At 37.7% G+C, this 16,684-nt stretch overlaps 2 protein-coding genes across 3 annotated transcripts; one reads left to right on the plus strand and one right to left on the minus strand.

Annotated features, from left to right (window-relative positions):
• Positions 1-1,327: 1,327 nt before the first annotated feature.
• On the minus strand, positions 1,328-2,278 carry LOC308503810 (olfactory receptor 52B2-like; the record flags this gene model as incomplete). The annotated part of the gene is made up of 1 exon (XM_081063475.1): positions 1,328-2,278. The coding sequence occupies one exon, from the start codon at positions 2,276-2,278 to the stop codon at positions 1,328-1,330; it is 951 nt and encodes a 316-aa protein (XP_080919601.1).
• An 11,789-nt stretch (positions 2,279-14,067) lies between these two features.
• LOC308503850 (olfactory receptor 52H1-like) lies at positions 14,068-16,397 on the plus strand (the record flags this gene model as incomplete). 2 transcript variants are annotated; one of them, XM_081063521.1, is made up of 2 exons in its annotated part: positions 14,068-14,393; positions 15,776-16,397. In XM_081063521.1, 2 exons carry the CDS (start codon positions 14,068-14,070, stop codon positions 16,395-16,397), a joined length of 948 nt encoding a protein of 315 aa, XP_080919647.1. The 2 variants fall into 2 exon arrangements, with proteins under 2 accessions (XP_080919647.1, XP_080919646.1); XM_081063520.1 differs by having other exon boundaries at positions 14,068-14,370; positions 15,753-16,397.
• Positions 16,398-16,684: the final 287 nt, after the last annotated feature.

Genomic DNA, 16,684 nt, shown 5'->3' on the forward strand with positions numbered 1-16,684 from the left:
TTTTTTTGTTTGATAAAAATAGAGATATTATCATTAAATACTGAAGAACTTGTGTACATTTAAAGTACTAGTTTGTATGTCTGTGAGTACACTTTTTTAAAAAAATTAAAATTTATTGGGTAACAATGGTTAGCAAAATTACATAGGTTTCAGGTGTACAATTCTGTATTACATCATGTATATATTACATTGTGTGTTCACCACCCAGAGTCAGTTCTCCTTCCATCACCATTTATTTGACCCTGTTTACACTCTTCTACCACCCCCATCCCCGCTTACCTTCTAGTAACCACTAAACGCAGAAACAGCCAGTGTCCTTCGATAAATGATTGGATAAAGATGTAGTTTATGAGGCCTGACAATTAAATTCGTGAACTCATCCTAGAAATAGTGTTACATATCTCATTACTGAATATCAGTATGGTCACCATTGAAGTACTCCTCTTAGGAAGCTATGCACCAATACCAGAGCCTAGTCCACCCTTCAAAGCAATTTTAGACCTCTTTTCCTGGGATGGTCATCAGAGCTGTCATCACATTACCCTTGATGTCCTGAATGTCATCAAAATGTCTTCCTTTCAATATTTCCTTTCTCTTCAGATAAAAAACGAAGTCATTGGGGGCCAGATCAGGTGAGTAGGGAGAGTGTTCCAATGCAGTTATTTGCTTACAGCTGAAAACTCCCTCCCAGACAGTGTTGTGTGAGCTGGTGCATTGTCGTGATGCAAGAGCCATGAATTGTTGCCTAAAAGTTCAGGTCATTTAACTTTTTCACTCAGGCTTTTCAGCCCTTCCAAATAGTAAACTTGGTTAACTGTCCAGTTGGTACAAATTCATAATGAATAATCCCTCTGATATCAAAAAAGGTTAGCAACTCATTGTGATAAGTTTACAAACTTAATTGGCAGACCTCATATATACACAATAGAATACTACTCTGCCATAAGAAAAGATGTGCCATAAGAAAAATAGTGCCATTTGCAACAACATGGATAGATCTTGAGATTATTATGCTAAGCAAAATAAGACATAAAAAGTCGAGAACCATATGACTTCTCTGATATATGGCATATAAAACTGAAAGCAACAAAGGAACAAGACAAACAAATAAAGAAACAAAAACTCATAGACACAGAATACACATATTCTAAAAAAACTATTTACCTTTGAAATGAACGACTTATACAATTTGGATCTACCTTATCTAATAAAAAAAGACGAATTTCATAGCAAATAGAACCTGTCCTAAATAGCAGCTATGTTTTTTCTTTCCTAATAGGACCCTTCTTTCTTGCCTGTAAGGAACCACCATGAGATTCAGGCAACCTCAACAACACTTCCCTTTGGAAGAAAACACAAGGGCCACTCGCTCACGAATCTGTTTCGTCTTTACTCCATAGATAATTGGGTTCATCATGGGAGGAACAAGAACATAGAGATTGGCTAGCAGGATGTGGACATGCTTGGGGATTTTTTGGCCAAAGCGCTGAGCAATGACAGTGAAAATCCCTGGAAGGTAAAACATGAGGATGACACAGACATGGGAACCACAGGTGCTGAGTGCTTTCAGCCTAGCATCCTGGGATGGAAACCTGAAGACTGCCTGCAGAATAAGCATGTAGGAGATGACTATTGTCACCATATCCATCATAACACTGAGTAATGGCACAGAGATTCCATACCAAATATTGATGGTGATATCAGCACAAGCCAGCTTTGCCAGTCCCATGTGTTCACAGAAAGTGTGGGCAATGATGTTTGTACGACAGAAGGGTAGGCGTTTCACAAGGAAGACAATGGGGAAAACAGTTGCAAAACCCCTGAGCACTATAATGCCCCCTATTTTGCCAATGACACCAAAGCTAAGAATGGTGGTGTACCTCAGTGGGTAGCAGATGGCTACATAGCGGTCAAAAGCCATGGCCAAGAGAATGCCTGACTCCACTACAAAGGCAAAATGCATGAAGAAGAGTTGGGTTACACAACCACCAAAAGAGATGTTGATGTCATCAAACCAGAAGATGCTCAGGGCTTTGGGTACTGTGGATGTAGATAGAATTAGATCCCAAAAAGCCAGCAAGGAGAGGAAGAGGTACATGGGTTCATGAAGACTGCGCTCCACTGCCACCACACAGATCAGGATGCCATTTCCTGTCACAGCCACCAGGTACATCAGGCAGAAGGGGATGGAGATCCACATGTGTAGCTCCTTCAGGCCAGGGATGCCAGTGAGAACAAACATATCATAATTGACAGTGGAATAGTTGGGAGCTGACATGCCTGAATTACGGTATAAAACGTTTATCACTTATCTGTAAGGAGAAAGAAAGTTAGAGAGCTAGCCTGTCACAATCAATTAAAGCATTTATTTATTAACTTGCAATGGGCTCAGATCTGCTATGTAAAATCCCAGTTAATGAGTTCCTACCTATTCAGAGGTGTTAAGTGTGGACCCAAATGTGTGCAGTAATCTACTTCGGAGAGAAGGATTCTAAAGATTCAAAGTGGGATCAAAGGATTTTTTTTTTTTTTTGAGGGCGCAGCTCACAGTGGCCCATGTGGGGATCGAACCGACAACCTTGGTGCTATCAGCACCATGCTCCAACCAATTGAGCTAACCGGTCACTTGGGATCAAAGAATTTTAAAAAGATGCTTCCAAGGAAAATTCTGAGGCTGGTACTATTTTCTTACACAATTAACATAAACTTAAAATGATGTTCTTACAAAATTTTAAAACCTGGGCCAGCCCAGTGGCTCAGGCATTTGGAGCTCCATGCTCCTAACTCCGAAGGCTGCTGGTTCGATTCCCACATGGGCCAGTGGGCTCTCAACAAAAAAAGGCAAAAAAAAAAAAAAAAAAAGAAAAGAAAATTTAAAACCTGTAATAATCTATTACTAAACATTACTAAATGTTACTAAACATTACTAAACGTGCTACTAAACATTAGTAAACATACTAATCTCTGACTAAACATTTTAAGACAAGGAAGAAAAGTATAAATTTTTATAAAGAATATAAAAAATGAATAGAAACAAAAGTGTTTTGTTGAACTAAGCAACAATTCTGTTATCTAGCACACACATTTATCTAATCAACTATTGGTTTATTGATTACCCAAGCATCTACTGATTACCTATGAAATGTACAGAGATATGAACATGTGCATAAAAGGGAAAAAGGAGTTCATTTTAAATAGACTAAAAAGTAATAAATAATATTAATCAAAAAGGAAATTAATTTTCTCATTAACAAACAAAACATCCTTTTTATTCTATATCAGGAAAGATCAACATACACGAAGAGCATAATTATTTTGATTTAAAAAAATAAATGCTATTTAAAATTTACCATTTATTATTAAATTAAAAAGAGACTGCAAAAATGTTTGTGCTTAGGGTCATTGTGGAACAATAACAATTATTTATAAATATGTGTTTGCATAGATAAGATGTCTGGTAGAGAAAACATCAAGATATAACTATTATTATATCTGGATAGTGAATTAATGATAAATTTAATTTTATCTGATAATTTTAATTTTTTTACCATATGGAAAAATTGTGATATTATTTTATTACTGTCAAATATATGAAAATATGATGAAGTTCATTGTTTTATTAAAGTGATGGTTAAAAAGAATACTTTCATTAGAAGTTATTTAATTTATTATCTTCAACCCTTCAACAAATTTACCCAATATCCCCTCTAATCCACAATAATCTAATTTTCTCTATATTCATGAAGCATCTGGAGTTATTCTTTGACTTTTAAAAATATACTGAGAAGTCTGGTATTGATTACGAGCACTTCAGGTCTTCTTTGGTGTCATAAACTGGCATGGCAAAGAATAGGGAGTTATGCTTACCAAAGAATAGAGGTGTGTATGGAAAGATATATAGTTGTTCTTTACTTCATATTAAGACATATTCCTAATGTTATTTAAAGTTAAAAACTAGAGCATTTTCCATACTTACAAAGATTAACTTGCTGAGCAAAATAATATTTCTGATGGGGTGTCTCAAGCTTTTAAACTGGAGGAAGCTGTGTGTGTGAGCCCAGACTTCATGGGCAACTAGGAAATTAAAGTCAGGATTTAGCCACCCAAAGAGAATAAGATTTGAGAAGAACCCACAGAATCCCTAACTTCCTTAACCTATCAAAAGCTCCCTCTCCCCGGACCACCCACTCAGGCACATCTCAGATCTGGATTCCTACCTTGACTTAAAATGACTTAAAAGATTAGAGCACTCTCTTGAAATAGACCCTATTCAAAGCCCCCAGACTGCTGAAGTTCTCACTATACATGTTTACCTGAATAGAAAACCAGAATGGGACAATCACAACTGCAAAGTGTCCCTGGGGGAGGCTCAGGGAGCAAGGTACAGGAGTGGACATTATTCCTGGGAAAGAGCACAAGAAGGCTGAGCCTACAGCGCTGGAAAAATTGCTGCCAGGGGAGCAGGGGAGAAATGTAGATCCAGAGAATGAGAAGCATGGGGAAGGGTACTCAAAAAAGTATACTCTAAAAAAGTTACTCACTTTGCCTTCTGACCATGTGGCTAGTCCACAGACAAAGGAATGGCTCCTTATAGTCTATACCATTACCGTAACTGCTACGTGTCTGTGTGTCTAAATTCCCAGGAACTGTTCTGCCTGCAACGTGTGTAGCCTAGTTCACGCACCACCATCCATTCCCTCAACCACAGCAGGAGACTCCCCACTGCACAGAAGGCAGAATGAGCTGGGGATCATTTATTGCTCTTGGAAAGTCCCAAGGGAGTGACTTCTGGGACTTGGTGCCTGGTTCTGCCTCCAGCTAAACTGCTGATAGAAACAAATTAAGAAAATACTTAATTCCTTTTCTGTTGAATGGCCAGTAACACCTTGATTGTTTATGTTCTGATCAGTGAACCCTATAGAGGTGCTTAGAGCACTTAAGACCCTGAGAGTCAATGCTTCATTAATTTTGTGTCCTGGGCATCTCACTAGCCTTTCCCTTGTCTCAGTTCTGGAAGGAGCATTATTTAATTCATTCCTGCATCCTTTCTGCATACCTAGTTCCACATCATCTCTGCCTGGACTACAGTGAAAGTTCTCAAAATAATTTTGCCGTCTCTAAAGCATCACTCCAGGTGCATCTCACTGCATTCCAGTAGCAAGTACACATGACAGCCATATCGAACTTTACACATGTCAGTTTCATTTTGTCACATTCCCGAGTGAAACCTTCCATCAGCCCCTTCATCCTTTAGCCTTTAGAATAAGATCCAAGTTCCAAAGTACAAGGTACAGTGCCTGCTTACCTCCCCAAACTCTTCTGATCTCCCTCTTTCCCTCTTCTCAGACTCATCTACATCCAGTTTCCAGTCTGCACATCAAGGTGCAGATAGTTTGCCAATTCTCACTATGTTCTCATTATCTTCTTCACGTTTGAAATAATATTCTCTCTGCCTTGAAAACTCCTATTTTTCCTTTAAAACACAGCTTTAATATACAATTCTTGAACATCCTGTTGCTCTTTCCTAATTATATCAGCACTCTCCTTCCTGTCCTTACAGCTCCCTGTGTTTTTTAGATCATATTTCTTGTCACTCTGTACTGAAATTGCCTGCTTCTCTGTGTGTTTCCCCCACAAATCTGTGATCTCCTTGAGGACAGTAAAAATTGCCTTAGCCATATCTGCATCCAGAGCACCTGTTACACAGTAATTATAATAAAATAAAATTAAACAGATTGACTGTCATATAATGTCCCAAACAATGTGCAAAGTGCCTTACATACAACATCACAATTCATCCTCAAGCCTTATGAGATAGGTAAGATTTCCATGTACACAGGAGGCCTGGTGGAGTTGGTAATTGCAGCCAGTAGTCCGTGTCTGGCCTCAAGCCATTTCCCCTTCTCCTTTTCTGTGCTTTCCTGCAAACTGCTTCCACACATGGTGCTTGGATGAATGCATAAAGGAGTGAATGGCAAACTGGGGCAGAGAACATGCTGTTAAGCGCTATGTCATCTTTCAAAATATTTCCTTAAAACTATCTATTTACGTACTAAAAAAGACTATGTACTAACAGGAGTTTCCATTACCCATAACTTTTTACACCGCAATTTTTTTTTTTTTAAGTATGAGCCACAAGTGAAAAACAAAATACTTGCTTCTAAGATGCTTACATTCATTTCTCCCTCCATCTTGCCTAAGGCCCTTTGCACATACTTTTTTCTGTGTCTGGAATGTTCTCCCCTTTCCTTAGCCTATTGGAGATCATATAGTATAAAGTGATATAGAAATAGGGTTCAGGAGTCAGACTACCTATGGTAGTTAGAAAATTCTCCACTTAATAGCTGAACAATTTAGATAAACTTTTTATGTATCATTTTTCTCACCTGTAATATGAAAACAATAAGGGGATCTACTGCATTGGCAGGGAATAAGAACTAAATCTGATAATGTTTTTAAAGGATTTGGCCCTCTAATTGACACATTCAAGAGCCCAATAAACATTATTGATTTTATTAGCTTTTAGTTGAAATTAACTTTGTCTGTCAAATATCTTTTTTTTTTTTTTTTAAAGATTTTATTGGGGAAGGGCAACAGGACTTTATTGGGGAACAGTGTGTACTTGCAGGACTTTTTCCCAAGTCAAGTCATTGTCCTTTCAATCTTAGTTGTGGAGGGCGCAGCTCAGCTCCAGATCCAGTTGCCGTTGTTAGTTGCAGGAGGCACAGCCCACCATCCCTTGCCGGAGACGAGGAGTTGAACGGGCAGCCTTGTGGTTGAGAGGACGCACTCCAACCAACTGAGTCATCTGGCTACCGGGGAGCTGAGCAGTTGCTCATTGACTTCATTCTAGTTGCGGAGGGCACAGTTCGCTGGCCCATGTGGGAATCAAACCTGCAGCCCAGTTGCCCAGAGCTCACACTCTAACCAACTGAGTCACCCGTCCGCCCCCTCAAATATCTTTTGAATCTTTTTTCCATCTCCCCCAGGCCTGATCAGATACCTTTGTTATTTACTTTCTTGACACATTAAATTTATAAAACAGTTATAAAGGTAGTGATTATTTTTACCCATATGATCTATTGATTATTTCACTACATCTTTCACATACATCTTCCTCAATGAATTGAATACTGCATGGGCCCAATAGTGGAAGTGATAAGGAAATAAAGATGACGACTAAAGGAGGAAAATGGTTCTAAAGATAGTTTGCAGTCTGAATCTATAGGACTGGCAAGTGTATCTGTAAGGAGTTCTATATGAAAGTTCAAGTATTTGATCAATATGACCTATTTGTGATAACCAGGGCATTCCATTTTCAGGCTTGATTCAGAAAGTAGAAAATATGCCCCTCCTTCCATAGATCCATTTGTATTTTCATGCTAGAGTAGTCATTATATGTATTTACAAAAATGATTGTATATTTATAACATAAACCAAATAACCCACAGAGACACAAAGACATGTAAGTCCTCTCTCTCTCTCACCCAAATAAACACACAGAGATGTCACTGTAGATGGCTTTAGCAGCAGTGGAGAGAATTTTTCCATTTCAAAAGCCCTGGAGGACTCTGCTTGCTAAAGATACTGCCTGTCCTAGAAGACCTGAAATTGCAGGGATTCAGTCCACCCCAGCCTTTGGGACCTCAAAACCTCAAGAGCTGGAGCCCTGGGATGTGCGTCACTGTGCAGTCCACAGCTCACTGATTGGATCTGTGGCTATGGTTTCTCAGGGGCACGCAAGTTTGAGTGCCCTCTCCGTAGTCCAGGAAGATGAATAAGAGGATTGGCCACTTGAGGGTGCTGTTTCTGTTCATCCCTTGGCCCTCACTAAGGGCTGGACTTTGGAGATTAGATGTTGGGCAAGGCTGGCAAGGCTGCAAGGCTGGAAGCCAAGGGCAAAACTCAGGCCCAGATCCTGGCGGAGGCTAACTGAAAGACAAATAGAGGACCTACGAGGAGCCACAAGGTGAGGTTAACAAAAGATGGGATGGACTCAATCCAACTTTCCCCATGAAATAGAATCAGTAGGACTGGGGGTCAGATTTTAAAGTCTTAGGGGTTGGAATTAAGATGAATAAATGGGGCAGAAGGGAACAAGTAGAAGTGAGCTGTCTCGAGGACAAAATTCAACAGCCAAATCTAAATGTGGTCTGAGACCTTGGATCCAGAAGAGCAGGGTCGGACTCTCTGGTTTCCTTGTGATTAAAACCTTCTGTCATTTCTGGTTTTCTGCCATCTCTGTGTATTTGCATATGTTTATAATAATACTGATATTACAAATAGCTGCTATTTATTGAGAGCTTAACATTTCCAGTCACTGAATTGAGGACTGTAATCCCCATAAAAATTCTATGATGAAACAGGTATTTTAGAGAGATCAAATAATTTGTTTGGTATAATGAAAAAAGAGGCACAGATCAACTACAAATCCAAGATACTTGACTCTAAAAATCCAGGTTTTTCAGCAGTAACAATGATGTGACTTTCTGCAGACTTTGCCTATGATTCCACATGTCTGGGCATATGTGTAAATGTGCTGTGTATGTGTGGTTGTGTTTTAATTTATTCATTCATTATTTTAGCCATTCAATCATAAACTGCACTTTAATGGAACGTAGAGTAAACAGAAGAATGAATAGAAGTGAAGTGGGGAGAAGTGTGGTGGAAAAAGTACAAAGGTCCCCTATCAAATAGAAGTTTGTGTGCAATGATTTATGCATTATTTATTTATTCAATAAAACTTAAGTGTTTTATAGAAACTGAGCTAGAATTAAGAGATAAAACTATTAATATGAAAATGTCTTTACACTCAAGAATAGAAGATAGGCAGTAAGTGCAATAAATTATGATAAGTGCTTCCGTAAGTACATAGTTCTCTTGGTGTGAATAAAAGGAAATACTTTGGGGGTTAAGAAAATGTTTTGTGGAAGAATTTTCACCTAAACTGAGACAAAAGTGTTGGGCAAAAATAAGCAGTCCTTATTTCTCTGGATAGAACCAATTGAGCAATATTAATACTCATGATATTTTTTTATCGTTAATGGAAATGCCTTTAGCATCCTTGTTTGGATTATTATTGGCTGCCAGTTTGCAAAAGTTTATTTTCCTTTACTTATACAGTAAAGGAAATAATATTTAATGATTTCAAATATATTTTCAGAGACAATGAAAATATTATTTTTGTCTTGACTTATTAGTGATATTCAATTCCAGAAATATTTTTTGAGCACCTTTTAAGTACCATTATTGTGTGGACTTTGAAAGTATTATGGAAATAACAACAAAAAGACAAAACTAATAAAATTGACATGATCTTTGCCTTTGTACAGATTGCAGTCTAGCAGAGAAAATAAATATTAAACAAGTATTATAGTTGTAAGCATGCTGAATTTCAAAAAATAGGAAACACAATTTGGAAATAGAATTTGCTAACAGAGAGCGGTCAGGAGGACTATTCCCAAGGAAGTCATATTTAAGCTGAATGAAAAGGAGATTAGTTGAGACTTGAATGATGAATAGAACTTGGCCTTGTTTGGAGACAGGAGTAGGGATGAGAATAGTTGTTCTAAAGTCAAGGGAGGAAGTATGTGCGTTGTCTCGTAGTCAGGAGACTTTGACACTGAAGAAACACATGTTACCTTACCTTTATGGAGAATAGCACACATTATCTGTTTAGACTCTTATTTATCTATAACAACTATTGTTCAGGGAAATGTAATAATGATGCATGACAACTCATTGCATGGGACCACTCTGAACACTTGTCAGTATGATAGCTCAACCTTAGGGATGGGGTGGTGTCATTCTTCTTCATCACCTGGGCTTCCATTATCTCTGGCTCCATTTCAGTTTGTCTGCAGAGAAAAAAATATGAATTTCAGTAGATACTAGGTCAAAATTTAAGAAAAAATAACTAAATATTGTAGTGGGAACCCTGAAAATAAAGTGGTAGAAGAATTTACCATGATCTTTTTTTATATTGAAATTGCTTTTAACATACATTTTTAGAAAATTTGAGATTTTTTTTTGTCTGGCCAACATTCCTGGAGTGTAAAAAGAAGGCTGAAAAGGTAGCCAGACCAGATTATGGAGATCTTGTTACCTATGTTAAGGACTTTTTTTCTTTTTTGATTCAAAAAAGTATTGGATAATTGATTGCACATGGGGGTTTATAAAGATGAAGTTATAAATGATCAATTTCAAATTTCTGCTTTGGGTCTTTCAGTGGATGGTATTGATAGTCTCTGAAATATAAGACATAGTAAAGGACATCAGGTTTGTGAAGAAATGTAATGGGTTTTAATTATAATTTTTTAAAAAATTAAATTTGAGGTGCCTATGAAATATCCAAAACACGATATCCAGTGTGCAGTTTGATATGTGTGTTTTGAAAGATCTAAATAAGAGGTAAAGAATTGGGAGATGTCAATGTATAGCTATTAATTGGGGTCTTAGGAATTGATGATATAGATCAGGAAATGTATGGAGAGAAGAGGAGGCTTCAGCTAGAGCCTTGAGGAATATCAGGATTTAAGAGACATAGAATAGAAAGAACGGGCAAAGGATGAGATTCGATGCCAGAAAGGTTAAAGAAACACTCGAGTATTGTGATAAAACGTTAAGAGAATGTTTCAAGATTGAGGGTATAACCAGTACTGTCAAAAGCTGCTGAGAAGTCAAGCAAGGACCGAAAGGTAGGACAACTAATAACCTTAGTGAAAGCCGCTTCTGTGGAAAGGTGAGGACAGAAATGAGAGTAGCGTAAGTTAAAGGTAAATAGAGAATAAGTGTGAAGATAAGTAGTGTAGACAACTACATATTTAACAATGAATGAGAGAATATAATTATTTCCTCATACATAGTTTAGACTGGAAGATATTTGAGCACATTTTAATTATTTAAATGCTGAAGGAGCAGAATTTTTAAAAGGCGAGACATAGAATGAATGATAATGAAATGTACTTGACAAGATGAGAAAACTAGACATAAAAGATAAGGGTTTGAGTTTGGCTCCAGATATAAAAGGCATACATATCCCAATTATAACAAGAAAAAAAAGCATAGAAAAAAGGTATTGAAATACACACACGCACACACACACACACACACACACACACAGATGTGATGGCTGTCTTGCATGATTTTATATATAATGGCCTCTAATTTCTCTGTGAAGTATTAATAAAATAAAAGATTATCTGTTGAGAAAGAAAGAAGGAGTTGGAGATGGTGAATGTACTTAGAGGAGAGCATGGAAACAAAAGTCGTAGAGAGAGATTGAACTGAAGAAGATTATGTTGTTGGATGACTGAGCAGTGTCAAGGGTTAAATTCAAGGCTGATGATCATGAAATTATGGAAACACAAATATACATGTTTAAGCAGTGTTTTCCATCATGACCTAGCCTACTTATTAGGTTGATTAATCTAGGAATTGAGTTTTGCCACACATACCTGGTGGAAGGTCAGTAGAGCAAGGCAAAAGCAACGTATTTATAAGAGAGTAATTGAAATGAAATGATGAATCATGGAATTTAACCTAGATAATGAGAAGTGTAAAGACACCTGGACACTGACTGAATAGTTATGAAAAATTTACTTCCCTGGAAAGCTCAATGTAGTTGAAGAACAAATTGGTAAAAACCAAACTGTATCATTGAACAGATAGAAAATAGAATGTCTAAATGTGTGATTTATGAGGTTAGTCAATTTTGGGTTACAGTATCTCAAAGATACGACCCTGGAATTGGGTGGTTGACTTTCAGTAACAAAATAAAGCCATCCAGAATGATGTCATGCTACTCTGAAGAAAACTTTTTGGATAGGTGAGTGACAAGGATATTAAACTTGTTATAGCTAGACATGTGTCTTCAAAGAATCAAGAGAATTATAGGAGGTCTGTGGAAAATAATTTTTTTAAAAAGATTTTATTGGGGAAGGGGAACAGGACTTTATTGGGGAACAGTGTGTACTTCCAGGCCTTTTTTCCAAGTCAAGTTGTCGTTCTTTCAATCTTAGTTGTGGAGGGTGCCATTCAGCTTCAAGTTGTTGTCCTTTCAGTCTTAGTTGTGGAGGGCACAGCTCAGTTCCAGGTTCAGTTGCCATTTCTAGTTGCAGGGGGTGGAGCCCACCATCCCTTGGGGGACTCCAGGAGTTGAACCGGCAACCTTGTGTTGAGAGCCCACTGGCCCATGTGGGAATCGAACCGGCAGCCTTCAGAGTTAGGAGCATGGAGCTCTAACTGCCTGAGCGACGGGACCGGCTCTGGAAAATAATTTTAAAAGGAGGAAAAGTAGGTAAATAAACAGATTGTTGTTGTTGAGGAACATTATTTAAAATAAGGGTGCTAAGAAGGAATATCTGTAGGCAATATGACTTGACATGGTCATTAACAAGTGTTCCTTTTAATAGCACAAAGCACTTTTGCTTCATTTAATTTCTTTAATTTAATTTTTCTTTTTCTGATTTTTACTTTGCTAGACTTGCTTCCTTTGTATTTAAATCTGTCTGAAGTACACTTGTCTATCCTTTTTGCTTTATCCTTTTTGGGTCATTTTGTTTTAGGTCTTTCTCATGTGAGCAAAAGATTTTATTTTAAAAGAATTCATTGATACCTATGCTTTTAAATAGAGGAGCTCAAACAATCTATGTTTATGATCTTAAGTATATGCTTGATTTTATGCTACTAATTTGATTTACGCTTTCAGTTTTCCGTGTTTTCTTTATGTGACTTAATTTTATATCTCTTGCTATCCAGATATCATGTATGAGCACATATGATGTGTCAGATACTATATAGAGAATTTTGGTTATGTGCACAGGAGTGTAAGAAAAGACTCCTTGGGTTTAATCCCCAGCTCTACCATTATCTCATTGTGTGGCCTTTGACAACTTACTTAACTTCTCTCTGCTTCAGTTTCTACATCTTTAAAATATGGATAATATTCTTACCTATCTCCCAGGGTTAAGAGTATTATAATAGTGATTTCATGTAAAAAGCTTTAGATTTGTGGAGTATATTAAAGGTTCTCAAAAATGATTAATTCTTGTTATAGAGGTTGCCTATTTGCTTTTATCTTGACCCACAATTTAGAATATATAAGTTTTATATTTCTTCTACGAGAGGTCACCTCTGTAATTATAAAAAACACACTCAAACCAACTTCCTCATTAAATCCTAAGTATGGGCTAGAGGCTGAGCTGCATATCCTTTCTCATATTATCTTTCATGGTGAGGGATCACACTTCACAGTCTCAGAGAACATTCTGGTCTGCAAATACCAAGGCTCTATAGTGTCAAGTTTATCAGGAAAATCATTGTAATGGGTTTGTGTGCTGGACAAATTACAGTTCCAGTGTCATAGTTTTCCTTACACCCTTCTCTATATCCCCTGCCTCTTCTCAATCCTTGGCATGTCACAGTATGCTGAGGCAGTCATCTGGGGTGGACCAGCAGCATCCGAGTATTGGCCATGGAATCTAATGATCTTGGCTTTACCAGTTACTAAAGATGAGATCTAGTAAGATTATCTCTCCGAGTTCCAGTTTTTGTAAAAAAAATGAGACAGATAAAAATATATATCTTAGAAGATTGTTCTAAATAATATAATACCTTATAGGAGTCTAGCACATAGTAGACATCTGGAATTATTAGTTATCTCCTTATTTTCCCAATTGTGTCCCATTTTTCTTATTTCTTTCTATCTCTGCATGTGGTTAGGTTGTTTTTCTCTATGCTCACATCTATACAGTAACAACTTACCTTGACCAAGGGAAAACTCAATCATTAAAATGGGAACAGCATTTTATGCAGTTTGAAGAAGATTCCAGAGTGACTCAGTGATTAGTACCTGGAATATTGGGTCTGGGGAATCTTTCTTAAGGAGATGAGCAAGGTGAGCATCTTGCTCATTTTAATAGCAATGGGAGGGTCTTTCTTGGCAGACAGGAAAGAGGAGGAGAGCTGGCCCTAAGGAGAGGGTGGAGGAAGAATTACCAAGCATTTTTCTCATGTTCTCTATACACAATTTGTTTTTAGGATACAGAAGCTATTCATCAGACCTCAATGGCCACTTACAACCTGAGTGGCTCCAACACAGATGCCTTCACACTTTTGGGCATCCCGGGACTTGAGAAGTACCACATCTGGATCAGCATCCCCTTCTGCTCTATCTATCTTGTGGCCATTGTGGGCAATAGTACGCTTCTCTACTTTATTGCAGTGGAGCACAGTCTTCATGCACCCATGTTCTTTTTCCTTTCCATGCTGGCCACGACTGACCTCATATTATCTACCACATGTGTCCCTAAAACCCTTACTATCCTCTGGTTTGGTCCCCAGAAAATCAGTTTTCCTGGCTGCCTTACCCAATTATTCTTTTTTTTTTTTTTAATTAATTTTATTGGGGTGACAATTGTTAGTAAATTTACATAGATTTCAGGTGTACAATTCTGTATTACATCGTCTATAAATCCCATTGTGTGTTCACCACCCAGAGTCAGTTCTCCTTCCATCACCATATATTTGATCCCCTTTACCCTCATCACCCACCCCCCACCCCCTTACCCTCTGGTAACCACTAAATTATTGTCTGTGTCTATGAGTTTTTGTTTCTCATTTGTTTGTCTTGTTCTTTTTGGTTTATATACCACATATCAGTGAAATCATAGGGTTCTCTGCTTTTTCTGTCTGACTTGTTTCACTTACCATTATTCTCTCGAGATCCATCCATGTTGTCACAAATGTTCCTATATCATCTTTCCTTAACGCCGAATAGTATTCCATTGTGTATATGTACCACAACTTCTTTATCCATTCATCTATCGAAGGACATTTTGGTTGTTTCCATGTCTTGGCCACCGTAAACAAAGCTGCAATGAACATTGGCGTACACGTGTCTCTATAGAGAAATGCTTTTATATTTTTGGGGTAGATACCCAGGAGAGCGATTGCTGGGTCATATGGTAATTCTATTCGTAATTTCTTGAGGAACCTCCACACTGCCTTCCATAGCGGCTGCACCAGTCTGCATTCCCACCAACAGTGTATGAGAGTTCCTTTTTCTCCACAGCCTCTCCAACACTTGTTACTATTTGTTTTGTTGATGAAAGCCATTCTGACTGGGGTGAGGTGATATCTCATTGTGGTTTTCATTTGCATTTCTCTGATGATTAGCGATGTTGAGCATTTTTTCATATGTCTATTTGCCATTTGTATATCCTCTTTGGAGAAATGTCTCTTCAGGTCCTCTGTCCATTTTTCAATTGGGTTGTTTGTTTTTTTGTTGTTGAGTTTCATGAGTTCCTTGTATATTTTGGATATTAGCCCCTTATCAGAGGAACTGTTTGCGAAAATCTTCTCCCATTCAGTTGGTTGCCTCATTATTTTGTCAATGGTTTCTTTTGCTGTGCAGAAGCTTTTCAGTTTCATATAATCCCATTTGTTTATTTTAGTTTTTACTTCCATTGCCTTTGGAGTCAAATTCATAAAATGCTCTTTGAACCCAAGGTCCATAAGTTTAGTACCTATGTTTTCTTCAATGCAGTTTATTGTGTCAGGTCTTATGCTTAAGTCTTTGATCCATTTTGAATTAATTTTGGTACATGGTGACAGATAGCAGTCCAGTTTCATTCTTTTGCACGTAGCTATCCAATTCTGCCAACACCATTTATTGAAGAGGCTGTCTTTCCTCCATCGTATGTTTTTAGCTTCTTTGTCAAAAATTATCTGTCCATATTTATATGGTTTTCCAATTATTCTTTTTACACTACAGCTTTGTCCTGAATTCAGCTATACTGCTGGCCATGGCATTTGATCGCTACGTGGCCATCTGCTTACCCTTGAGATACACCACTATTCTGACCCTCAGGACCATTGTCAAAATTGCTGTGGGAATTTCCTTCAGAAGTTTCTGTGTTATTGCTCCATGTGTTTTCCTTGTAAATCGTCTACCCTTTTGCAGGACACATATCATCCCTCATACATACTGTGAGCATATAGGTGTTGCTCGTCTTGCCTGTGCTGATATCGCCATCAATATATGGTATGGGTTTTGTGTTCCCATCGTGACAGTCATTATAGATGTGATCCTAATTGCTGTCTCCTACACCCTCATCCTCTGTGCTATCTTTCGCCTCCCCTCCCGAGATGCCCGAAAGAAGGCCCTTCGCACTTGTGGTTCCCATGTCTGTATCATCCTCATGTTCTATATACCAGAATTCTTCTCCATTCTTGCACATCGCTTTGGGCAAAATGTTTCTCATACCTTTCACATTATGTTAGCCAATCTCTATGTAATCATCCCACCAGCACTCAACCCTATTGTCTTTGGAGTAAAGACCAAGCAGATTCAGGACAAAGTCATTCTTCTGCTCTTTCCTAAGGGGTTCCAGTAATTTATGCTTGAATTCTGGGAGACAGGAGCAAAATTCTTAGTAAATTGTAAAGACTGACCCTGTAGCCAATGGCGCCAGAGAAAAGACAGATGAAAAAATTCCTTATTAATTAAACCCATGCTTTTGCTTTCTTTGAAATTTTAGGCAGAAGTCTACTCAGTCATTACAGTTGCAAAAAATATAAATTCTGAATCTAGAAAATAATTTTTGAAAGTTTCTGGAAACTAAAATTTTGCAATTTATACGATTGCTCTAAGATACTTACAAATTTTTACTGAAAAACAATA

The sequence above is a fragment of the Rhinolophus hipposideros genome (assembly GCF_964194185.1).
Source record: "Rhinolophus hipposideros genome assembly, chromosome: 10".
Lineage (NCBI taxonomy): Eukaryota > Metazoa > Chordata > Mammalia > Chiroptera > Rhinolophidae > Rhinolophus > Rhinolophus hipposideros.